We start from the raw sequence: 25,709 nt of genomic DNA, 5'->3' as shown, positions 1-25,709 counted from the left end.
ATATCCAGGGCAAGAGGGAATATTTAACAGATGCATTAGACAAAGGAAGTCTCTGTAGTTAGTAACCTGAACTAATTTGTTTCCAGTCACCATGTGATTCAGGATTTTAGAGCTAGTAAATCTCATACTCTCTTTATTCATGGACTGGAAAAAGATAAACATGCTTTCCTGCTCTTTCAAATGGTTTCTCCCACTTTGAATGAATTAGTCATTGAACTGAAACAGTTGAACAAACTGAAATAAGGACAATATTTAGTGGGCTTAGAGCAGTCGTTGTCCACTCGTTTCAGTCTACAGACCATCAGGCCAATCAAAATTTTCATGGACCACCTCTAGCACATGTGACAAACGACACAGCAACCCCTCAGCACGACATCGGCAGCTACACTGACACTCAGCCTCAGATGGAAGTTACTGGCAACACAAGGTTGCGCCCTAGGTGATGCTGTGGATGGCGCGTCACATGCTTGTGAACACAGTGTAGAACAGCCTAACGGCGGTGCCTGCTTATGCTGAGTGACTTTGGACAATGGTCCTGTGAACCACCGAAAAATTCACCATGGACCACCAGTTGAGCACCACGGGCTTAGAGAAAAGAGGCTACTGTTGTCAAAAGAGGGTTTAGCACTTCTACCAACTCTGGTTCCAAGTGCTTAGGCAGCAATTGCTCTTAGTTCCATGCCTCGACTTTCTTGGAAACTCAGCAGCAGACATGTGCTGCTTAATACTGTTTATTTAATTTTAATTGATTTTTTTAGTAGATATTTATAGTAAGTTTAGGCTAACTGGTGTTAAAGGCTAATTTCCAATTCAAAATGAAATAGGTTTGTTTTTAAAAAGAAATGTATTGAATTTGAACTTTAAAAATCCAATTTTTATTTTAACTTAAGTCGTAGCTGTTTATTCATCCTGTGCTCTTAAGAGGGTTCTCTTGAATCAGCCCATGTAGAGCCAGGTTTATAGTTCTTTACAACGTCAAGCAAAACCTTCCTGCCTTTGACAGCTAGGGTCCTTTGGGGGGAGAGTCGGATCTAGTCTGTCTGCATACCACAGGCCACTACACTCAGCAATTCTAGCATCAAAGGCTTTTTCAGCTGGCCAGCATGCTGAAGTGGCTGAGTTAACCTGTCTCAGGGAGATGCACTCCCTGATCTTCCCAGGGGTGGTGTGATGTGGGACGTGTACAATGTATTACAGTTGCTTTCAGAGCTTGCTGATCATGTAAGTACACTGGTTCTCCGAAAACCCAGCTTGGCAGTGAATTGGGGAGCTGAAAAGAAGGTGATTCAGTGCCCCATTCTTCCCCCTACTGGGTCAGACTAAAGGTCCATCTGTCCCAGGGGCGGGCAACCATTTTTGATTGGGGGGGGGGGGGTGTCCACTCCAAGAATTTGGAAAGTGGTCAGGGGCCGCACTCTTCCATGATACCAAGGGAGATGTGGGGTGGAGACTGGGCGTGGGAAGGAGAGTGAGGAAAGTGATCGAGGTACAGGGTTGTACAAGTGTAGGAGAGGGTTGTAACCTGAGATGGGGGGCTGAGGGATCCTGACCTGGAGGAGTGCCGGAGGGGGCCTTGTGTACCCTATCGAGTGGTGTCCCAGTGCGGTGGTCTAATGGATAATTCTACGGTGTTCTCAACGAGCTCCGTGTGACTATGGTTGTTCTTTGTGTTTTCATTTAGTCAGGGAGCGGAAGTTCGTCGTCCTAACACTGAAACGCTCTAACTTTTCGAAGATTTGACTTCGTTGGAATAGGAGTTATGGAACTTCTATGCTTGGGACTGCATAGATTTTTAGACCCTCAATCTAGACTCTCCCAGGAGAGGAAAAAGGTTGTCTCCTACATATAGATGTGAAACCGGTTTGACCTTCTTCCCACCCCCAAAGCAGTGGTATGTGCCCAGGGACAACTGTTTAAGACAAACAACTGAGGTTCTTTCAAAAGCTGCAATAGAAATGTCAGCTTGACAAACTAGCTGCCTTGAATGGCTGTGGGTGGAGAGTTCTGCAGCCTGGCTTTCAGAAGTCGCTATCGTTCTAGTATTGAGTAACATATTCCAGGAATTCCAGCCTGGGAATAGATGCCGTCATCGTGGAATTAGTCGGCAGTTGGGTGCTGTTTATTAGGAGAGCAGAATAATTGTGTAATTTTAATGACAAGCCACCTTAGCTCACTTGGATTTTAATGAAAAGCAAGTTGCAGGAAGTACAAACTGCAGGGCTAGCACATAGGCAGTACAATGGCAAGACTCAATAGTGCCACCTCGCCAGTAGTCGGTGGGGAGACGTAGCCCTGACCAACGGGCACTGTTTTCTGCCTCCCCTGCCCAGGCCCAGTAGGAAGTAGAGCGCATAGCCGGCGTGCACGTCCTGGCTTGCTGCAGTGTCCTGGCCAGAGACGACTCCGAGCAGGGAGCACAGGGTCGGGGCGAGTCAGGGCTTACGTGGACTGGAGCATGTGGGCCCTGCACAAGAGGAAGGGCCCTGTGTGAGGAAGAGACACTGAACCTTGAATCTTCCAGCCTCAGCTGTTTCTCCCCGCAGGAGAGGAGAGAACAGCGCTGTGCTGCTACCCGTTTCTTTGAGGGGATCTGCCAGCCAGACACCCTGTGCTTGGGCGCGCCGGGAGGTTACAAACGTGTATCTGGCTTCATGCGGAGAGCAACAGACCACGCTTTCCAGCTCTTATCCCATCGCGTTTAAGGCGGGGGAGGAGCCTTTCTTGGGCCAGGGGCCGCAGACACAGAAAAATCAGTCGGGAGCCATGCACAAATGTGGAGGGGCTGCAGCACCAGTGCGGGCTTCCCATTACTGGGGGGAGCCCTGAGCCCCAAAGGCCCAAGAGGGGCCACATCCCTGGGGTAAAGGGTGCAGGACGCTTGGAAGGAGCAATGTCCCACTCAGCCAGGGAAGCCACCTTCCTTTTGGCAAAATGCTGGGTGCATTGCAACGTCCTGTCGCTCTCAGAACGTGGAGGTGGGGCGTGCGGCGTCTGGGGCTCAGTGCGTGGCAGTGACGTCTCAAGGCTGGGCCGAAGAGGAGCGGGTAGGCGGGTTGGCAGAGATTGAGATCGGGAGGGCGCATCTTCCGGAGGCTGAGTAAGCTGGTTAATGAAACCTGTGGGTTATGGTTTGTGTAACGGCCCTGCTGATCCAGCAGACGAGAGCACGAAGGGTGAACACTCTGCATCTGTGAACCGTGGCAGCTGTGAGAAATCCACAGCCTGGATTCTGGGCGACAATTAAAAAGCAAGTAAACTCTAGTTGTGATTCCCGCTGGGTCGTCCCCCCGCTCGGTTTGAGATTCTAACCCAACACTAGTAACCCGGGGACCGTTGTTTGTACTTCAAGAGCCGGGGGCAGGGAGCCCAAGCAAGCAACGAGGAATCTGCCCATGTTCCCCGGCAGCCGTATGGCCTGATATGCTGGATTTATGGAGCGCTGAGGTCGCGTCTCACCTGCCCACTCTTGCTCCATCCCGCTTCCTTCTGACCGGGCTTTTAAGGCTGCACAGCCCCCTGACTGTGCTGTCCTGTCCCTAGCCCAGGGGAGCTTCTGCCAGGCTCCCTGTGTGCCCTGCCCCTGCATGCAGTTCAGAGCAGCTCTCTGGATGGTGGGAGTCTGGGGGAGGGCGAGAGGGGCTTCCCGCGCTATCCCCGCTCCCAGAAAAATCTTGCAGTTCCTGTTGGCCGGGTTGCAGGACCGGCAGTGTGCGTTCAGAGCCGCACATGGCCCCTGCAGCCAGGGCAGGGACCCTGACTGTGAGCTGCTACCTGGGTGTGCCCAGGTAAGTGCCTCCCAGGCAGAGCCTGGCTCTGCCATGCCAGCTCCTCCTTTCCCCTAGCCCTCTGCTCCCCTCCTACATCCCTACCCCATGTAACTCAAGCCCTCTGCACCCCTGCACCCTCCCAGACCCTGCATGTCCTCCTACACCTCTCCTGGCCCATGTCCCAGCCCAGTCCCTTACCCCAAAGTCTCTTGTGCACACACCTCCATCCCAGACCTCGCACCTCCTCCCTCCGTTCTTTTCCTGGGAGAGTGCGGCCTGTTACCATTTTCCAGATCTTTGGTGTGCCCCCGCAATCACAAATTATTATTCAAGCTTGAAGCGGGGCTGCACCTCCTCTGCAAGGAGACCGCGACCGTGTTTTTAGCCAGTGACCACAGAGCTTTTTCTCAGCGGAGCACGTTTATTTTTAGGACGAAAAGCCTAGAAAAACCACGAAAGTTCTACAGGCCAGAAATCCCTCCTCTTCCCCACGCTGGGTCCGACCAGCCAACAGTCCTGCAAGGCTTGGAGCTTTTCCAGGGACAAAGTCCTGCCCACTTGCTGAATCCAAAGGAAGTCCAAAGTCAGTTGAATCTCCTCTTCCTTTCTATCCAAAGCCCTGTCTGTTTACTGGTCTCTGGAGAGGCGGGCTCCCGGATCTGTGCCAGCTCACCCGGGGGGGGGGAGTGAGTTCCACCTATGGCGCTAACAGCATTGTCTGCAAAATCTGTGGGCTGGGGCATTCTTCCATCCACCGTCTGGCTCAGGGTGAGATCTGACAGGACCACTTTGCGGTGTAGCAGAGCTGCAGTCGGATAGGGAGACTGGAAAAGTGTCGTTTAACACAGCTTACGGAATACAGACCCCGTTTCGGCAGGCACTGCCGTGCGCCGTTCAGACCATTGAAAACCCAAACGTGCCTAGAACCACGTTATCCGAAATGTAACCCTTACTGAAATCTTTGGGGTACAAAGTTGTCTTGTAACCCACAGCCTGAGTGTGCTGACCTCTGCCAGGCTGGCCCTGGGCCCCAGCCTCTATGAAAGCCTCAGGGCTATGGCAGGCTTCACAGCAGAGCAGTGTCTGCGTCCAACAGCAGCTGGAGGGACACAATCTGGAGAGGAAATGGCCACTCGGAGCCCTGGCTTCGTAGCAGAGGTGCAGTTCAGCCTTCCCTTGGGCTGGTAGGTGCAACAAACATGAGAGGGACCAGAGGGAGCGGAGGAAGGGGAGTGTCACGGTCCTAGGAGCGTCCCTTTCTAGAGGCTGGCTGTGCACAGTCATGTGGATGTACGTGCATGACTCTTACGGCCATAAGGGTCCGGTACACTTGACTGACATCACGTGGGACGGTATTTCCTAGGGAGTTTGGGCACCTAACTCTTGTGCTGCTTTCAAACATCGCAACAATGACAGTTTTGGGGGCGTGCTAAACGAGAGGTGCAGGAATTGCTACTAACTATGGAGATTGGTAGAGGGAGACCTCAGACTTCCCAGAATATTTGGGTGGTTATCCCCAACTCTCTAGTACGTTTCCCATGTGCCAACAGATCTTTATAGATGCAAAATGTTAACCAATATGTCTGGAGTATCCTCAGCTAAGTCTTATATTTGAGAGCCCGCAGCGCAGGTAACCGGGTGCCCACGGGGATTTTCAGCACTTACGTGGTGACCCTGTTGCAGGATTTTGAGAAGTACAGAGGTGTTCAGGCCCGGAGAAGTAGGCAGAGCTGCAGCAGGGAGTAGTTCGGCAGTTCTCAGACTACGTTGCTGCACTCCCTTCCCCCTCCTCCCCAGCGCCCCCAAGTACATTTCTGCATGACCCAAAGGGGGTGGCGCTTAAGTCCCGCCGTTGGGATGCGGGTAGAGCTTGGCCTTCAGCTTTGGGTCCCAAAAAATCTAATGCTGGGCCCGGTGATCCCATTAAAATCGAGTCCCACCCCACAGCTTAAGAACCAGTGGCTTAATGAACACAGTTCTAATGAAGTGACCTGTGGGATTATTTCTGGGATCCAAGACTGCCCGCATTGCTGTCTGCCATTGTCCTGTACCCAGGACAGCCAGGGAAAGCAAGAACCCCTCCCCCCACCGGTTTAGACCTGTCTAACTTTCTACATGTAAATGGTCCCACTGACTCTTGTTGAATCGAGGCTGGTGCTGCCAGCTCGACACAAGCCTGCCAGTGCCTCGCTGGTGAGCGCTTGGCGAGCGGCGTTGTGAAACGTGTGTGTATAGAAAAATGTTATCGAGATGAAAGAAACTAGCCGTGCGTCACTCATCCTTGATTCGTCTTCCTGTGTCTTCGGGCACTGGAGGGGTTCCCCCTCGCATTGCTGTAACTCTCCGAGCAACATGCCTGGCCTGAGCAGTCTGCCCTGCTAGCAATAGCTGATAGCCGATCTGCAGGAGGCACGGCTGGGAGAGCCTCTGCCGTGGAGGGCTGACCGTACCACATGGTGCGGCAAGAACCTTTTGTGGCAGGGAGGGCGGGGTGGGTTATTTTTGAGAACACCACACCCAGGTAATGTATGCTGGCGACGTCACTAGCTCAGATTTAAAGGCAGGAATAAATTCCCAGACTGAAAGCAGAATCTGAGATTATCCTTTTGACTTGCCTGACGATTGTGGCGGATTTGAGTAACACTGTCAATCGCTTTTAACCACAGGTTGTCCCATGTCACAGCTTCAGGACTGTTGGGAGTTCTACCAGGACGGTGCGGCTCATGTTCTGGATGCCGGTAAGGAATTGCTTGTTTCTGCAGTACGTCCAGAAGGAGGGAGATCTTTGTGGGTTTCTGAAATAGCTTGGACTCAACCCTGTAATTCTTGGCTGGGGGTTCTGTAGGGCCCTAAGGGAGTAGAGCGCACCGGTCGCAATGAATTTCAAGGGATTGAGGTTCCACAAATCAATTAACTCCATGACGTTCCAAGATGCCCTTAAATGCGCTTTCTTTATATGTATGTTACTGTGGAAAACGTCCACTGTTCAGGGGTAAAGCTTTGAAGAGAGCCTGACATGCCTTGTGCATCCCAGTCCAGCTTCCAAAGGTGAAATTGGACATGCCTGCGCTTAAAATACTGACATGGAAGGGCTAAAGCACTTCAACATAGACACTCACTGCAGCCACAGGAGGGCTCGTCCCAGCGGTGTGGCTAATCCGTCAGCGGTGGCTAGGTCCACAGGATTCCTCTGTTGACTCAGTGGTATCTGCAGTGGGGCTGAGATTGGTCTAGTAACGCAGCCAGCAGGTAGGGGTGGGCAGGCGAGTTCTGTGACCTGTGATGTGCAGGTCAGACTAGGTCTGAGTCCATGAGCCGTAATAGTTCCACCGACCAGAGAACCCCTCCTAGCGCACAGGGAATGACTTCACTGCAGTACTACAGCAGTGCAGCCGCGGGGTTTTCCTCCCTTAGTGTAAGACGCCCAGAATTTCAATGGGGCTGTAGGCTTTTGAGTGCCTAAGTCACTTGGGCTAGATTTTTACCTAGGGGTGTTGAGCATACGTCTGAAAATCCGCTACCTGCCTGAACTCCCTTTTAGGAATCTGGTCGCCCAGGACTATTGAAAATCTTACCCAAGAGCTTGCTTTTCTGTGCCCCATTTTCAAGCTGCAACTTCCCAGTCACCTTGTGGATTAGCTCTCTCTTAGCAGGAAACGTTTCTTTTAAAACGGGTTTAAATCAAAATTTACAAATGGCTGAGTTTAAATTTAAAAAAAAAGCAAAGGCCCGTACCACTGTACAGCGTGCCTTTTTGCTCAGGTGATTATTGAATCTGGGGTCTTGGTGGTTGAATGATCACTGCCTGAAGAGAGCGTTGTACAGGACAATTGCCGTCCTTCAAAAGGCGACGTAGATATTTTGATCACTTGAAAGGAATCCTGTTATTCCTCACGGTAGTGGTTGGCAGCTAATGAGCCTGGCGAGGCCAGTGCAAGGAGGTAGGTCGATTAGGCATCTTGTGCTCTGTTGAATATAGACTTTCTATTCCAGTAGTTACAGTAGTTTATAAAAAGAAGACTTTGTCTCTGGTTCTCCTGTACGTCAGGGCAGATCTACACTGTTCTTGGAGCCCCATGACGCTGTCATAGCCTCATAAGGCTGCCTTGCTGCAGCGGAGAATCAGATGTGCCAAGTCCCTCCTGGCTGCTAAAGTAACATGAGTTACTGTACTGCAGTAAGTAGCATTCAATGCTATTTACAGGGAAAGTCCATCTTTGCTGGAGCACAAGTATATTACTGCTGCATGTTGCTTTTGTCTGGGCTGGGGCATTCTTTGAGTTTGCCTAGAACGTTTAAAGACTCAATGTACTTCATCCGATGTTAGGAATGATACCTTCATCATGTGCTGGTTAGAGGGCCTAGTGCCATGCCCATATTGCACATGTTGTCTGATAAGCCACACGCTGCAGTAGCACAGGTAACAAACACTTTCTGCTTCTGCTTGGGGATTTTAAATGTGTCGGTGGCTTTAAACTAAGCTGCTCAATCCCTCTGTGATAGTTAATAGCAGCATTTTACAGATGGGGAAACTGGCATAGAGGGGCTGAGATTTCTGATATTGGGGAGTGGGGGATGAGACCCAATACCCCCTATCAGCAGTGCCTCTGGGGATGTCACCTCAAAACATGAGCTAGCTTTGCTCCCTCGCTAGGTACTTGAATACGTACCCGGATTCTCCCCTTCCAGCCAAATGCTGTCTGCTCCCCTGGAAAACAGTGGAGGCTTCTGGGTGCTGAGCATGTCTGAAAATCTGGTGCAAGGTGGGAATTAACATTTGCAAAGCAACAGTACCACTTGCCCGCTATGGCTCTTGAGGCTCAAAGGGAAGCCTCAGTGGAGTACCTTGCTGACGTGCATGTCCTGGGTGAAGCTGGGGCAGGAGAGAGCAAAAGACTCCAATGTGGGTCTTTCTCCCGAGTCCATGGACTGGTGCCACGGCTCGGGAGTGCCCAAAGGTTAATTTCACAATCAAGAAGCAGCTTGAAAGCACATCTGGGCCACTGAGGAGCAGTGCCCTTGGGTAGCCGGTGCTCTCTGGTAAAACGTCGGACCCTAGCAGAGCAGTTCTGCTGCGTGCTTGCGAGTTCAGTTGCATCGAGTGTGTCTCTCCCCTCCCGATGAGCCTGGGGACGGTTACTCAGCAAGGCCTGGCCCCCCTGCCAACTTCACACTTTCAGCCATTTTCGAGTTACTGAATTTCATAAAAAGGCCCTTGTGTTGCTGAAGTGGAAACTTGAGATGCAGCTCTGAGCCAGCTGTGGTGCCCACCAGCGAGGGGGGAGAGGGAACTGTCCCGGGGCCTGGGGATTCAGAAGGGCCCCGATTTCCTGGCCCACTTCTGCTACTGCATCAGTAGCAGAGCTGGAGCCTGGGCCCTTTCAATGGCTGGAGCACTGTGCTGCGCGCTCTGGGCAGCGCTGAGGGCCGGCTGCTGCCCCCCCCACACTTCCTGCCTGTTCTGGGAACGCAGGGCCCCCCCCTTGCCCAGGGGCCCAGAGAGGTTAGACTAGACACTTAATACTGGTGTCCACAGAGCACGTCGTGTAGGTCGTGCAAGCTCTGAATTCCCTTTAGAGCTGTTGCTCGTCTCCTCGCGGGCTGGGCCGGCGTCCTTGGGTCACTTCCTTTTGTGCAGAAGGGAAATTGGGCTTTTCGGGCAAGCTGCACGCTCTCCAGTGGGCCGACGCGATGAGCTCTGGCTGCGCAACCCCAGTGGCAGGGGAGCGGTGTGAAGATTAGCAGCACCGTTGCCGGGTAGCCGAGCCAAAGCCGCCCGTGTGCATTTGTGATCCCATCACATTCCTCCGTGCGCTGCACAGCGCAACCCAGACGGACTCTTGGCAGGGAGCCAGCAGGCGCCCAGTGCCAACTTGCTGAACTGGAGACGTCTCTCTAACCACCTTGCTCTTTCTCAGTCTCCGAGATGGAGCTGCTGGAAGCGAGCACCCCTCTGCCGGACCCGGCCAGCGAGTTCGATCGGAACGTTCCCCGGATCTGCGGCGTCTGTGGGGACAAAGCCACTGGCTTTCACTTCAATGCCATGACGTGTGAAGGCTGCAAAGGCTTTTTTAGGTAAGTGATGGTTTGGGGGGAGTGAAAACCGGCCTTGCCAAGCCCTGACTAACCAGGGAGGCAGCTCGGCTTGTTGGCTCCTCGTGAGAACTCAGATCATTGCTCAAACGTACGTGACCTTCCGCTTTACAAACTGGTCGGACCTGTGCCCTGCTCTAAGCCTGGGAGCTGATGCAGGAGGCCATGACACATACAGCTGCTGGAAAGTCCAGCTCTGCTGCCATCCCCACACAGTAGGTTTCGATGCAGTAAGATGCCCTGGTGGCTAACGTAAAACGGCTTGTGTGGCGGGACCTTGTGGGACGAGCCCAGGGAGCTGTCTGAGGCGGGGAGACTACACCACGGCTTGGAACAACATTCCTGCCCCATGTTACTCCTGCACAACAGCCGTGGTTTGAAAGCCAGCCTTGTGACGCCCTTGAGCCTCTTTGCTGGTGGAAATATCCCTGTGGCTCTGTCGCATGGATCCCGAATTCCTCTCTGAGCACCTCACAGCCTTGCTGCCTCGGTTCTCGCTTGCACAGCTCGGCCCCGTAGAGGGGCTTTGCCACAGGCACAACCTCTATTGACCCCACTCTGAGGCCTGTTACAGAATGGTGTAAATGAGAATCGGGCCCACTGTGTTCCCCTCGCATTGGTGCGCTTTCTCACTCGCGGTGTCCCTCTCCCATTCTTACTGGCTCCTTCCCTCTCTCCTTTCAGGGCCTTTTCCTGCCTCTGCACATAGGCGCACACACACAGAAAGGGCGGCTTATAACGAGAGTGCTTGGCAGAAGGTTGCACCAGGTCACAAACTCTCTTCCTGGGCAGTCAAGGGAGGCAAAGGATTTAAGTGATGCATAAGCTTTGTACTGCCCCCTTGTTCAGGGCGAATTTCCCTCGGGTGCTGCCACAGCAGCTTTGAGTGAACTTGGAGGATTCCGGGCAATAGGGATTTCTCCATGCCAATTACCCCTCACCGAGTAATTACTGCATGGAAGCAATTGGATCTAAGTTACAGAATATTTCTGTACTGACAACACTGGAGGATTTGCATGGGAACGTCGCTTGTTTAATTACACCAGCTCTTAGTCATAACCTGATTTGCACCAAACCTGTTAATAGTTAGGATGACTAAGTTAGAGCACAACTCACTTTAGCATTGCAATGAGCTAGTAGCAGCAGGTGGGGTGGGATTTGTAGAATTAAACAAGGTGGGGAGTAGAGGGTCAATTTCATGCCTAAAACATGAGCAGGGGCTTTAAAACCTTCACTCCTATTGCTAAAGGAGCCCAGTCACGGCAGGGTCACTGGACTGGACGTTTTGCATACCCCAGCCTTGTAGCTTGTGTTCTACTTGGGTTAACTGTAGCCCAGCTAACTAGAAAACAAAGTTTCCCTCAATTACTGCGGCTAAATGAGTAACTCTCCTTTTGGGTGCTCCTTTCCACGCACATGTTGTGTCATCAGCTAGCTGGGCACATCCTGGCTGCATGGTGACACAAGAGAAAAATGGCCTTTTATTCCTTCTCCCTTAGCTTTTCCCCCACAAGTGCTTCTCTTTCTGTTTGGCGTCTGCTCCTGGGGCTTGGCCTGCTTAGACCTTGTTTTGTGCAGACTGCACTGGTTTGTCGGAAGGATAACTTTTGTACCCCAACCTAAAGCTGCACAACTTCAGTCTAACTAAGGCCACACTAGACTGGAAGACTTGCCTGGCATTACTTGGGTCCTTTAGGGCAGGGGCTGGGAGCGCAGGAGTCCGCGTTGGGAGTCAGGGCAAGGGGTTGGGAGGTTTGGGGGATCTGTACTTGCCAGGGCTGGCCCGGGGTGGCGGGGGCTGCATGGCTCACCCGCGGGTTGTTCCCTGGGGTTGGTGCACTTGCTGTCCCTGCTGTTACACCCCTCCCTTTGTTTCTCACCAAATGGAATCGCATTCCAGGAACATCCCATTGTCCTGGCCCAACCAAACCCTCACCTGGCTTTAAGTTATGATCCGTTGCATCCTGACTTTGATGGTCCTAGCTCTTTACCGTTCAGGAGTTCTTGAACAAATGGACAGACAGACAGATGTTCTCAAATATACGATAGAGAAAGATATAAAATATTGTGCATATATCCATATAAACAGTGTTGATCTAGCCTAATTGCATCCCCTTGGGGAATGGTTCTAGTAGCTTTATCTGCTTCTAAGCTAACATAGCTGAACCAGCACACAGGCGGCGCATAGACTGCTCGCTTATTCTTAAGCGGTCTCCATGGACCCACACCGACTCCAATATTGGTATTTTTAACGTAAGGTCGTGCTTTCTTGATTTGCTGCTGCTTTCTTTTCAAAGCCCCATGGTAACACTGGTTTGGAAAGAGGAGTTGTTGGTACCTCCCCGTCTCCCTCCACCCATTCTGGTTTCAGTCTTATTTTTGTTACAATGTATTGACTTTTGGAACTGAGTGTTTATAATTCAGGCTCCCCAGGGCCATTTCACCCGCAGTCAGATCTCCTCGCTATAAAATAGCTACCACTGGTGACGGCCTCTTGCTTCCTGACCCTGCCTACCCCAGCCACGGGGTTCTGTTTCCAATGGCAGCATGTTGACTCCAGTGCAGCAGTTTGGCAGACGCTGCCGACAGGAGCAGCTCACTTGTTGCTCTCGTTGGAGAGCGACTCTGCCTGTTGACGAGCTGCTCTGTGTTGTGGCCCTGCTGATCTTCGTGGTCTAAGGCCCTCTCCAGCCCCTGCCCGGGAGGCAGCTCCCATCAGGACCGGCTGTGCTGGGTGTGACGGAAGCAGTTACAATGCACTCTGGCAGGAGGCAAGCAACTGGGGCAGAGCCAGTTCCACCCCGATCTGCAGCTGCCTCCTCCTGGGTCCTGCACCTGCCTCTCCTGGCAAGCTGCTGCTAAAGGGGCAAGGAACTTCCATGGGAGAGTCCAGCCCGGCTCCCTGCCCCTCGGTGCTCACTGGACAGGAGTGCGGAGCGCGAGGGAGCCCAGGGACAGCGTGGCAGAGTAGCTTGTGCTCCTGCCCTTTGTGGTAGCAGGTGAGTGCCTGCCACATAAAGCAAATGGCAGAAGTGGGACTGCTAGTGGCTTCCGTGGCCTTTCTTGCTCTCTTCCCATCCTGAGCTTAGAGCAGGGCTGGGCAAAATATGGCCCGGGAGCCGGAGCCAGCCTGCGGACCGCCCTCCTGGGACCCTCAGGCACGCAGCTGCCGCGGTTTAAAGCGCGGTCTGTCAAGCGATCCGCTCTGCAGGGAGGAGGTGGCTTCATGTGATCTCCCCACCCCCAGCCCAATCCTCAGCTCCTATTTGCTAAAAACAATCCACCAAAAGGAACTGATCCCAACCAATCTCTCTGCTTCTTTTGGCTGGAAATAACCAGCCAATAGGAGTTGAGAGATTAGTCGGGGGGGGGGGGGGGAGGAAACAGTGCAAACCTCTCTCCCCCCCCCGCCGCCCCCCGAAGTTGAGAGCCACATGTAGGGAACAGCCTGCAGTTTAAAATGATCTGGGACTGCAGCAGGCAGGGAGCCCAGCCTGCCTTGGGGTGCTGCAGGGCTGCTGGCCAGGAGACACTTAGGTAAGCGCCTTCCAGCCAGAGCCTGCCTCTGGCACCCCTGCCCCTCCCACACCCCAACTCCCTCTCAGACCTCACAGACTCCTGCACCCCCACTTCCTTGCCCCATGTGCCCTTCTGCACCCAGCCTCCATCCTAGACCCTGCATTCCCTCCACAGAAGAGCGTGGCTCTTGACCACTTTTCAAAATCTTGGAGTGGCTCCCCACCAAAAATGATTGCCCACCCTGGTTAGAGAGTTTTGAGGAGGGCCGAGGCATTCCCTGGGCATGGCCTGGCTGCAGGAGCTGGGCTCTACCAAAGCGGCAGGACGCGGGTTTTCCTGAAGGCGGCTGGTCTCTGCATTGATCCAGTCTGTGCCGCACAGGCCCCTGGGCCAGCCTGTTTCGTGAGCAGCTTGAGGGGCCCTGTCCCCTCGAGCACAGTGGTGGGCCCGGGGTGTCTCTGACATGACACCGGGCTGCTTTGCTCGCATGGGCCTTGTGCTTTAGGCCTGAGACATGGCCGTTAGTGCCTGAGCCCAGCAGGGCCTAGGCGTGCCTCTTAGTCCCGACACTTCAGAGGTGCTGGCGTGTACTTAGCCTCTAGGGCTGACAGATGCTAGATAACCTTTGGCCAACTGGCGTCTCAAGTCAGTTACACGGTGCACTAGTGACACTTACAGGCACGTGTTGGGCCCTGGCTGCTTGCTCAGAATCTCTTTAACCATGTTAAATTGGTCGTAACCGGAATAGCTCTGGAGTCACTGCCCTGGTGTCAGTGGAGTTACTCTGGATTGACACCGGTTTAGCCAAATTAAGAATCTGTCTCCAATCTCTTCATCCCTTTCTCCCTTAACCGATCACCCAAGTCTGTCGGCTTTTCTCCATGGCTTGTCCTCTTTCGAGTTCTATCCCTTCTCTCCAGAACCCTCCGCCCCTGGGCCCTATTCTGGTCCCTACCAACCTTATCACTTACCCCAGTTGCTTTTAATCTCCCTTCCCTGCTCCCATCTGTCCCAACAGGTCATTGCTGAGATCACTTTCCTTCCACCCATCAGTCTTTGACTGATGCCCACATGCCAAATTCCTCTCCCCTTCATCAGTCCTGCTCTGTAGCCTCTTCTCGAGGCTCTGCCCAATCATAGTCTTGCTTCCACTTGTGCTTTACCCCCGGTCTTGTGCCCTGGACTGTTCCCAAAATTCTCCACTTCCCCTGCCTCCCCCACCCCCAGCTTAGCTGGTTGGAAGCTTTTACAGTTTTTTGTTTGTTTGTTTTTTAATTCCCCATAACTTTGAAAGGTTGACTTTTAAATTTCCAAAAAATATTGGCTAGCTCAGGTTTAACTCTGCTGGGTGCTCATCAGTAATGCTCAGGAAGTGTTTTTCCTCCCCTTCTAAAACTTCTAACGCCCCAGTGATCTTAAAGGATTCCACCCACAGACTGCCCCCCACCCCACTTCTAGCTCCTGCCTTTGTACGGTAACTTCTGTGTAGAAGGGCATCTGTTGGCTCTGGCATGTTTTACCTAGGCAGTGTTGCCAGCCCTCCCCATTGACAAATCATGAGATGATACAAATTCTCATGAATTTAAGCCCGAAAATTGGATTCTCTTCTGGTTTGAGCTTTTAAAATGCTTCTGGGTCCCACATCTACTGACACCCGGCCCCTCCCCCCAATCGCCTGGGGCCCCTCCTCGAAGGAGGGGCTACTGCTGTCCTCCATAGGCTACCGGTGCTAACCCTGGGGCTGGCTGACCATGATCTTTAAAAGGATTGAGCCCGATAGCACGTTCAGACGTCAGGCTTGGCTTTTGCCCGTTGCTGGGAGGAAGAAGTCCTGACACTTGAGGGTTGCAGCCGGCGATCCCGAGTGCGGCTCAGAAAGCCCGTTCTCTCGTGACTGATTCGTGCATTGGCAGGTCTGCTGTTATGAAGGAGCTTGTGTCGCTGTGGCATTATGGGAACATTTCCAAAGAGCAAACGGTGCTCTGCTCGAGACATGCTGAAAACATGACAGAGCAGTGACGTAGGCTCCTAGATTTCAGGGCCAGAAAGGACCATAAAGACCTTCTGCAAAAGTCAGGCCAGAGAGTTCCACCCGGCAAGGTATGCCTGCAGGCGAAACATCTGTACGAGCTGTTTGGCTGCTTGTTTAAGGGATATAATGAGACGTCTGCAGACAAAACCGAGAGCGAGAAGCAAGAAACCAGGCGCAAACTGCCCCTCCGGACTTTTTCCCTCTCCTGTCTCGGTTCAGAGGTTGGGCTGAACAGGCCGGTGCTAAATCTTCTTGGCAGGAATGCAGTTTGGGTCCTCGATAAATGCGTTTCGGGGCAGGGTGCAGTTGAGCCTGTTGCATTTGTGACCCAGTCCCTGGAATCTGTAACGAAAATGCAGGATGGCGTTTGCAGAAATTCTTCTTCTGCAAACGGATACATGGGCGCAGACCAAAGGCTTGCCAAGGAACGCCAGCTCTGCCAGCACCAGCCTTTCAGTGGGTGCCACCAACGGCCAATCCCTGGGCCCCTTGTAACCTTGCCGTATGTCTGCTGCTCACGTGTGCCTGGGACAAACATGCATGTCCTTAGCGGTGCAGTCGCCATGCCCACCCCTCGAACAGCCGCGCTGCTGCTCTTCGCTAGAACAGAGCCCTGCTCTTCGGGGGGCTTTTCTGTGTCCCCGGACCAGCTCTCCCCGAGGACCAACCCGGTGGGTGGGGTTAAGAGCATCTTTAGTCTCCTGGGGTGGCTGGTTCACTTTCCCCAGTATCCATACACAGTTCCTTTTTAAAACCCATACCCCTTCCCTAGGAAGGGGAAAGAAACAGGGCCTGATTTCAGGCTTCCAGCTGCCTCAGCCGAGACCGCGAAGGGCGGGGCTGAGATGTGCTTACGGTTGACGCAGGAACTGTGGAGCTGACCCAAGCACTTTCCCTTTCTCGTGTTCGTTCTCTTGCCAAGTTGCCAGTGGGATTTCCTGCCTGCTCGCTGGGCCTGCCCTTCCCACCTATTCATTTCAGCACTCCTCAGCATCTAGGTGTGACTTCCCTCTGTGTGCGGTGAGATGTGTTGGCGGTTCGTTTAGCAATACTGAAGCATGCAAGGAGAGCTCTAATTGCTAGCTGCACCCTTTGAATTACACTTCTGGTCCCCGCGCCACGGGACAGCTCTTTCTGTTTGTATGCAGGAAGGTCTCCTGTGCAGTGAGCTGCAGAACCTCCCAGCTGACTTCCAGGCGAGGGGCTTGACTTTAAGCCTTTCGAGTGCACGCCCTTGCTAGTGTCCAGTCAGAGGCCACGCTGACATTGCTACTGTTCTGGTCTGCGGGGGCATGCGAGCTGACGCCACACGTGGTCCAAAGGGCGGGCTGGCAGCAGGCCTTTCCCTGCCTGGGGTCCTTGGAAATCTTGGTGCAGAAGTTTGACGACTTTCATTGCACACTAGAAAAGTCTTTGGTCCTTCCAGGCTTCCCTGTGTACTGAAGCTGAGGGCAGGAGTGTTTGTAAGTAGGGTTGCCAGGTGTCCGGTATTGGCCTGCACAGTCCAGTATTTTCGCCTCCTGTCTGGTTCAAAAAAAAAATCAGAAAATACCAGACACCTAAAATGTCCGGTATTTTCTAATTTGTTTTTCCTGGCCAGGAGGCGAAAATACCGGACACCTGGCAATCCTAGCGCCTGGGCCCAGCTCCCCGGCCTCCTTCCCCCTTTCCCTGCCTCGGGCCCTGACACCCTCAGCCTCCCGCCTCTGGACCCCGTGCTTACCTGGTTCCTCAGGGAAGCTAAGTTCTGGCTTGAACAAGAACACGAAATGGCTGCTGGCAAAAAGCCTAAGGACCAAGGGGAAGCAATGCCTTCCCTGGGCCTTAGTGCTCAACTGCTCCGCTGTTCCTATCCCTAGGAGTCCTACCTCTTTTTTTTTCTTCTTTTTTTTCCCCTCAATAGAATTTTTCCCCGGCTTTTGTGTGTGTGTGTGTGTGTGTGTGTGTGTGTGTGTGTGTGTGTGTGTGTTGGGGGGGGGGTTGGTATTTTTGGTTCAACCATCTGGCAACCCTATTTGTAGAGTCCCTTTGAGGAGGATTCTGTTGAGTCATTTACTAGAAGGCTTTCCCAGCCTTGCCCAGGTCCTTCACAGCGGGACAGTGGCAATGGGGGGGGAGTGCAGGATTCAGGGCAGGGCCTTGGGGATGGGGGGAGAGAGCAGGGCAGGAGGCTAGGGGAGTGCAAGAGTGAGGGTTGATTGTGAGGAGGGGCTCAGGGTAGGGGGGCCCATCCAGCAGGGCTTTCTCTCCAGAAGTGGCCTTTTCTCTGTCCCCCTTCCCCCAGTGCTGCAACCAAGGGCTGCGGGGGGCGGTTTGGGGCAGAGGTAGTACTTACCCAGACTGGTGAGCCTTGGCCCCCAGCTCCCCACTTTCTTGGTGCGGCGGCTGCGGTATCGTGCCCCTCTAAACAGCAGCTCCCTCCCTTTCCATGTTGTGGAAAACAGTCCCAGTCCAGCGACTTCCTGTCTTCCCGGCAGCCCAAACCCGACCTTGCTTCAGGTTAGGGTGAGAGGAAGCTTGGTGCCGAATGCGGTGGCCCTCGCTCTTACCATTCAGGGGGCGCACGTGGCCAGACGGACGCGCTCGCTCTGAACTAGATCTGCTCTAGGATCTGAACTCGGCCTTGTTCTGGCTACTCCCCAGCGCGGGCAGCCAGGCTTGAGAAACTTCGGGCCGAACTTTTTCTTGGGGGATGTGGTTCCCATGGAAATCAGGCCCTCTGCCGCTCAGCTGGAGCCCCCCAAAATGGAAGGCAACCAGAACGAGTGAAATCTCAGGCTTACACTTGGGAAGTTTCTAGCACCTGGGTGACGTTTAGCCTACGGGAATGTGTTTCCAATTATAGTCGTGCCTGTGGAGTAGGGATGCAAGTGACTGTCAGAGGGAGCAAGGGGGGAGCAGGAGCTGGTGCTAGGGGAAGCTGGCTTAAAAGCCAGTCTCTCCCCCCTCCCCCAGCACCATCTCCGTGGGGGGGTTGGGGAGGCAGAGGCCTAGTGAGGGATCGGGTGCGAGCCAGGAATTGGCTCATTCTTAGCTTGTGCCCCATCCCCCCCGCTGCGCTTCAGCCTTTAAATGTAGTAAGAGCCTGGCAGCTGTTGAAAAGGCAGCGCTGCCGTGGGGTTAGCTCCCAGGGCTGGGCACTAACTCTGCTGCAGCTCTGCAGCCCCCTCCATCGACAAGTCAAGAGGGCTTTCTCTCTCTCCCCCTCCAGAAGTGGCCTTTTCTCTGTCACCCCCCCCCCCACACACCTTCCCCGCACTGCAACCAAGGGCTGGGGGGGTGTTGGGGCAGGGGTACTGTTTACCCCCATTGGTGGCAGGCAAGATGGAGAGCCCCTGGCCCTAGCTCACTGCTTTCTTGGTCCATTAGCTGATTAAATGCACCCTCCGTAGGCCAGGACTCCATTCTAGGCAGTCAGTGCAGTGGAAATACCTAGCTAGGAGGCATGGGGCGGATCTCTGCGGCGAGCACAGGAGGAGGGGGAAATTCCATAGGGTGAGGACTGAAACGACTTGCTGGAATTTGGGTAGAGAGCCCCTCGCAGTGGGGGCTAGATCGTGACTAATAAATAGGCTGCTGTTCTGACGCAGGCCGCTTTCAGGAAGTGAACACTTCGCAGTTTGACAAATGTGCTAGACGTGGGGTACGGCTGAGCAGGCTCAGACCTCTTGAGGAAGTGGGTTTTGCCCATGAAAGCTCATGACCCTGGCCGTGTCTTTGTGTTGGTCTCTACGGTGCGACAGGACTGCTCGGTTTTTTTAAAGGTTGTTTTTAAAGTTACAGACTGACACAGCCCCCCCCCCCCCCCACACACAACCCCCCACGACTTCCCAGTAAAGGTCCCTGTACTAATTAAGAGAGAGAAAGTGAACGTTTGTTGGAGTCCGACGTTTCCCCTTTCGGTGAAAGACTGAGCCAGATCAAAATATGAATAAATAGCAACTCTTAGCTGGTGACGTCCCTGTACCCTCTCCCCGCGGCCTCCTCCCCGGCAGGCCAGGCCGTCACTCGGTACAAGCCAACACATGTTCATTGTGTTTAATTAAAAATTTGGTTTCTAATAAACTGAGCTGCCGGGAGGTGTGTGTGTGGGGGGGGGGGGGTGGAGTCTGAGCCACGTTAACATCTCGTCTCTTGTGTTCTGCCCAGAACACGTGGGGGTATAAATAGCCATTGAGCAGTTGCTAACTCCAGTCCCTTTCAGAATACGCTAGATCCACTGAGTGTTACCCAGCCCCTTGGCACCCTGGCTGGGCCAGGATCCCCTTGTGCCATGCGCTGGCGCGAGCACTGACCACAACTTAGTGCTCTAATGCCCTCGGCCAGGAGACTGGTACGCGGGCAGCCTCCGTATTGACTCCTGAGGGGATTCCGCACCCGCGCCCTGCCCACGCCACTGTAGAGTGCTGTAACCGTGTGGCCATAAGCGGGGTGGCTCTGCCGTGGCTGCACGGAGGTAGGAAGTCGCTATGCAGCACAACCACCGGCTTCTCAAGCCCTGAGAGATGCCCAATCCCTTCTCCCAAGCCCCCACCCCATCCTGCTTCTTCCCGCTCCGGCTCTGCCTTGGTCTTGTCCCCCCCGCCTCCAGAGCTTCCTGCATGCTGCAAAACAGGCCATTGGCCCGGAGCTCTGGGTGAGGGAGGCTGTGGCAAGCTAGGTGAGTGGCGGCCCAGGTGCAGCTGGTTGGGGCTCTGGGATGGGAGTGTGGGGACAGAGGGGTTCAGGTGCAGGGGTGGGGGGTTGGTGTGGGAGAGCTCTGTGGGGGCAGGGCTTGGCGGGAGGTCGGGCTGCACAGGGGTTGGGTGGAGGGAGGCAGCTCCCTGCACAGTGCCCCTCCCCTATGGCAGAGTAAGGGTGCAGGAACTGGGGGGGGATTGCAGCAATTCCTGCAGCCAAAGGAGGTTGCTGGGGGGGGGTCTGACCTTCACGTGCAAGGAGCAGCGAGTCCAGACGTCCTGTCTTTCCCCCGCTAGGACGCAGCTGGGCCTTGCACAGAGCAGGAGCCTGCACCTGGAGTCCCCACACTGACCCTGTGGCGGTTTACTTCTTCCCCCAGCTGCCCTGCACCGCCTGGCCATTTCTGCAACTTCCCCTGGCTTCCCCAAGTCGCTTTTCTGCAGGGAAACAAAGGAAACTGGGGGGGCTGACTCCTTCGCAGGGGCAGTGGCCCAGGGCCCCAGGGCGGTGTTTCTCCCCCGCGGTACGAGTCTGGGGGGCTGACTCCTTTGCAGGGGCAGTGGCCCAGGGCCCCAGGGCGGTGTTTCTCCCCCGCGGTACGAGTCTGGGGGGCTGACTCCTTCGCAGGGGCAGTGGCCCAGAGCCCCCGGGCGGTGTTTCTCCCCCGCGGTACGAGTCTGGGGGGCTGACTCCTTCGCAGGGGCAGTGGCCCAGAGCCCCCGGGCGGTGTTTCTCCCCCGCGGTACGAGTCTGGGGGGCTGACTCCTTCGCAGGGGCAGTGGCCCAGAGCCCCCGGGCGGTGTTTCTCCCCCGCGGTACGAGTCTGGGGGGCTGACTCCTTCGCAGGGGCAGTGGCCCAGGGCCCCCCGGGCGGTGTTTCTCCCCCGCGGTACGAGTCTGGGGGGCTGACTCCTTCGCAGGGGCAGTGGCCCAGGGCCCCCGGGCGGTGTTTCTCCCCCGCGGTACGAGTCTGGGGGGCTGACTCCTTCGCAGGGGCAGTGGCCCAGGGCCCCCGGGCGGTGTTTCTCCCCCGCGGTACGAGTCTGGGGGGCTGACTCCTTCGCAGGGGCAGTGGCCCAGAGCCCCAGGGCGGTGTTTCTCCCCCGCGGTACGAGTCCCGAGGGGTACTCAAGTCTGGGGGACACGTCAACACAACTGACACTTGGAGAAAACGGAATTGTTGTTTGTTTGACAGCGCTTTATTATTTTTGTACTTTTTACACCCAAAACTTTCATCGCCCGCCTGGCTACGATTAGGTTGTTTAAACAAATGTGTTGCAAGGGTAGGAAAAAATGTGTGTACACGGGGGATACTTACAGTTTTTAAGGGGTACATCATAAAAAACGTTGCGGAAATGCTGCCTTGGGAGTGATACTGCTTCCTTGTATTGTAGAAGCCCCTTCGAGGGGTCCCAGTCAGGGAACAGGATCTCACTGATAGGCTCTGTAATTAAACCTCAGAAGGAGACTGCCTGCCCTAACGAGCTCTCTGCCTCCTGGGCGCCAATTGGAGTATCCCCTAGAATCCAGGATCTTGGCCCAGGTTTGAAACCAAAGTCTTTTCAAACGTCTCTTAAATGGCGGGCCTAGTTTTCAGTGCGGCAGGCGCTCAGGTGGGTTTCCAAGCCAGCGTACTGAGAACTGCCCACGGTTAGTGGAATGCGATTGAAGTTCTTCCTGCAGCCACACGCGTCTGCGCGCTCTTCGTTCCAGCCTCCCCCGCGTCGCTGATCAGAGTGCGTGGGGAAGGAATCTCCCCTTTCTCACTGGTAGCCAAGCCGGTACATTCCGGGCTTTGAGGGGACGATCCTTCCTGCCCTGGAACCCTGCGCTCCGCTGTGGCCTCTCGGGCCAGCTTGGCCAGACCGGAGTAGTGCAGCAATCCCGGGTGACTGGTTGTAACGCCCGCACTGGGGAGCTGGTGCAAGTCCTTTTGAAGGGTTTCAGATTATGCCCAGGCCCCCCAAACCTCTGTGTGGCATGCGCTGACATGCACTTGGCTTTTAGTTGAATCCAGAGCCTGTTCAGGCCTGCACAGGAGAGGATTAGCACGGGAAGGGATTTGGTTCATTTTAATTTTCAGCGGTATGCCTGGAGGGACCCTTGAAGTGGCTGGTTCTGTAAGTTTCATAAAATACCCTGTGGCAGGACGGAGCCGGACAGCCTGCGCGTCTGTGGGTCGGCCGTCTTCCCTCACTGTGCTGACTCTGTAAGTGTTTCCTTTGTCATAGAGACGCAGGCCCCCATGTGCTCTGAGCATTAAGGCTTGCTTTTAAAAAGCCTCTTGAAACCCTGCTGTTTGCCACTGCTGCTCTGCATGCAGCTGTTACAAGAGACCCCAAGCGCAAAACCCCAAGTACTGTATTTCATTGACTTGTATCCCAGGAACCTGGAGGCCCCCGGCAGGATAAACACCCATTTTGCTGAGCTCCCTGCCTCCTAAAATACAGGCAGTCCCCGAGTTACTTATGTTGGATCTGCAGTTACGAACGGTGATTTTCTCGCCCCGGAGGACTCGCCGCCCGCCTCCTCCGGGGCGAGAAAAGCTGCTCCCCGTCTCCCTGCCCAGCTGTGGAGAGGAAGTACAGTAACAGAGCCACAAAGGAGAGTTGATTGCAGATTTTGGGGCCCATCTGATCTTATTCAGGCAACAGACTTTGGCTTGTAGCGTATCCGTTAGGTACCGTTGTGTTCCCTGTTTGGTTAAATGACCCCAAACCTGTTCCGTGTAATGTCGCTCTTGCAGGGCCTCTTTCCACCTTCCTGGAGTAGCCTGGTTGGCACAAGTGGATCAGGGCTGCAAGGTCAAACGGGAAACCCCACTGCCGGCTTTGGGCCATGCCAGTATTTGCTTTGAGATGCTCTCTCCTCCGCCTCCTGCTGAGCCGTGGCCCAAGCCACCGAGAGTGGCGCTGAAATGCCAGTGGGAGGAACTTGAAGGGAAGCAGCGCTGGGCCACTCGTGTTCCTGTCCGGTCTGGTGTTGCCATGGGCTGCCCCATTGTGCTAGGCACTGCACAGAAGTACAGCGAGAGCCCATGTGGCGGGGCTTACGATCCAAGGAGACAAGACAAAGGCCAGGAAGGGAAATGGTCATGGAGTAGTAAAGTAAGATACCCACGGAAACCCACCAGGAACAGCATCCGGGTCTGGCTCCTACTGGCCTATTAGAGCAGGGCTCTCCAACCTTTTTACACCCAAGATCACTTTTTAAATCTCAGCACAGGCGACGACCTACCGCCCTGCCCCTCCTTGAAGCCCCGCCCCTTCCTGGAAGCCCCGCCCTCTCAATTCTCCTGTCCATCACTTGCTATCCCCAGCCTTTACTTACACACTCTGATAAACAGTTTATTTTTAAATGATGCGATGTATAAAATTAAAATCACGTGTTTATAGTTATGAAATAAACGGTCTGTTTTTTATTCATGCTATTTACATCTAAAATGAAGCATTTCTAATTTTACATTTGTGGGGGCCGAGTTCTGCGGCTGGGGGCAGGGGAGAGGGAACAGGGTGCTGGGAGGGGAGAGTTCTGCAGCAGGGGACAGAGTGCCAGTGGGGACAGGGTTCTGCAGCTGGGGACAGTCGGGAGCTGGGGGCTGCATCCGCCCTGATTATAAATTGTAACCGCGCCTGTCCCTGGCCCACTTCATCTGGCTGGGGCTCCCAGGGCTTTTCTGCTGGGCTGTAAAATTCCAGGGTAGGCGTCCAGGCCTGGGCTGCCACCGCTCCCAGTGCCCTCCTGGCTTAGAGCTCTGCTTGGAGACACCGTCACACTTCCCCTCCTTTCTCTAGGGTGCATTTGGTATTCGTGTCCATCGCCAACTACGGCGCTTCCCCAGGGCACTTTGTGTCTGCTCGCAGCTGGGCTGCACCTTGCACTGCACTCTTCAGCCGCAGCAAGGCGGGTGGGTTCCCGTGTCGCACAGCGCAATAGAGGAGCACGCCAATGCCCCTGCTCGTCTTTAAAACCGCACACGCTGTGCAGTGTTGTAGTGGCAGCGCTTCGGAGCCCTAGGACCGTTCTGGGCTAGAAAAATCGGTCCCTGCCCCCTGAGAAATCCAGTACTGGTCAGAGGACAAGTTCCACCTTGTTGGGACCTAGGACTCTGAGTGCCCTGCATTACAAATCTTCATGCCATGCGCCCGCACAGCACAGGGCATGGGCATTTGAGAGGGGACACGTGCTGTGATTTCACCCATGCCCTGCCATGGGATTGTGTCTCGCACTCCAGCCAGTAGGCTATAAAGCCTGGTAAATGTTTAATAGTCTCCACTGCTTTTGCAAGTCCCTTGCTAGGCACAGGCTGACCTACGCTCCAAGTTGGTTTGGTTTCCTTTGCTTTTGCTGCCTGTGGTTCAGTTCTGTACTTTTCTGTAAATCCTGCCCACTCTTTTCTGTCCAATTTCACAATATCCAAAACTGACATTTAAACTGTGGCTAATATTTTCCTGTTTCTAGTACATGATGTACTTGTTGACAAGAAGCCCTTTTTTTCCTTCTGAGCAGCTTGGACATTTTAAACCTTTAAAAGAACCCATAGATACATGCTAATTGTGACTGTCCTTCAAACTTTTTTTAAAAGGCTATTTAAACATGCAAAGCTCACAGACTGAACAGTGGCACCATAGAGGACTTTTCTGGCTCATCCTGGCAGTCCTCACCCCACAGCCCATTCCCTGGAGAGCTGGGTTTGAGGGACTGTGAATATAGTAGGGCATGCAAAATGTGTCCTGGTCTGTGAAATTGAGTGTTCTCCCCCGAAGTCGGGGGTTTTGTATTCTTCCCCCATGTTCTAGATGTCACGGGGGAGCCCGGCAGGTCTCAAAGTGGGAGTTGCGGAGGGATCACAAGGTTATTTTCGGAGGGTCACAGTATTGCTGCCCTTACTTCTGCGCTGGGCAGCTGGAGAGGGGTGGGTGCAGTGTTGGCTGGGTACCCAGCCGTGAAGGCAGCGCAGAAGGAAGGGTGGCAGTACCATACTGAGCCATCCTTCCTTCTGCACGGCTGCTGGCAGCTCCACCCTCAAGCTGGGCCCCTGGCTAGCAGCTGCTGCTCTCCAGCTGCCCAACTCCAGCGGCAGCGCTGCCGCCAGCAGCGGGGCAGAAGGAAGGTAGCAGCGCCCAACCCCCCTCCAGTCTCTTAAGAATAAACACCAGGAAGTTTCAGATTGAAATCATGAAATTGACCATTTTTAAAATCCCAGTCCCGTGTGATTGGCCAGCATGGCTGAATCGGGGAGAGCCCTCCCGCTGCCCCACGCAGTGCTCTGCAGCAGTCTCCCCACACAGCGTCCGTGCTTCCTGAGCAGCAAACAAGCCTCTTGTTGGTGTTTTACTTGCAGGAGGAGCATGAAAAGAAAAGCCATGTTCACGTGCCCGTTCAACAGCGACTGCAAGATCACCAAAGACAACCGGCGGCATTGCCAGGCCTGCCGGCTGAAGCGCTGCGTGGACATCGGCATGATGAAAGAATGTGAGTAAGCGGCGGTGCCCTGCCTCGGTGCTGACCAGCGCTGCGCAGTAGTTCAGGGCGGGCTCTCGTGGCCTCGAATCCCTCGGGTCGCTCTGACAACTCTCCAGCCTAAACCGTTGGGTTCCCAAACGGGGGGCGGGCCA

At 54.4% G+C, this 25,709-nt stretch overlaps 1 protein-coding gene and 1 long non-coding RNA gene across 6 annotated transcripts in view; one reads left to right on the top strand and one right to left on the bottom strand.

The window, feature by feature from the left end:
• Positions 1 to 25,709, top strand: part of VDR (vitamin D receptor) — a 74,923-nt gene that overhangs the window by 19,581 nt on the left and 29,633 nt on the right. For 3 of the 5 annotated variants that reach the window (XM_089774781.1, XM_089774780.1, XM_089774779.1), the window contains 3 exons: positions 6,434 to 6,505; positions 9,686 to 9,842; positions 25,436 to 25,566. In XM_089774781.1, coding sequence (XP_089630907.1) covers positions 6,442 to 6,505; positions 9,686 to 9,842; positions 25,436 to 25,566 — 352 coding nt within the window. In that variant the 5' untranslated portion in view covers positions 6,434 to 6,441. Of the gene's footprint in view, positions 1 to 1,681; positions 1,892 to 4,198; positions 4,351 to 6,433; positions 6,506 to 9,685; positions 9,843 to 25,435; positions 25,567 to 25,709 lie in introns of all 5 variants that reach the window. The other 2 variants (XM_089774783.1, XM_089774782.1) reach the window with 2 other exon arrangements.
• Positions 13,227 to 17,200, bottom strand: LOC149520927 (uncharacterized). The gene is made up of 2 exons (XR_016348170.1): positions 17,135 to 17,200; positions 13,227 to 15,753 (listed from the first exon to the last, which is right to left on the bottom strand). It is a non-coding gene; the product is annotated as an uncharacterized LOC149520927 (long non-coding RNA).

This window comes from Pelodiscus sinensis, chromosome 31 (assembly GCF_052426305.1).
Source record: "Pelodiscus sinensis isolate ZL-2025 chromosome 31, ASM5242630v1, whole genome shotgun sequence".
In the NCBI taxonomy this organism is placed as follows: Eukaryota; Metazoa; Chordata; order Testudines; family Trionychidae; genus Pelodiscus; species Pelodiscus sinensis.
This window is presented reverse-complemented; position numbering and strand designations above follow the sequence as displayed.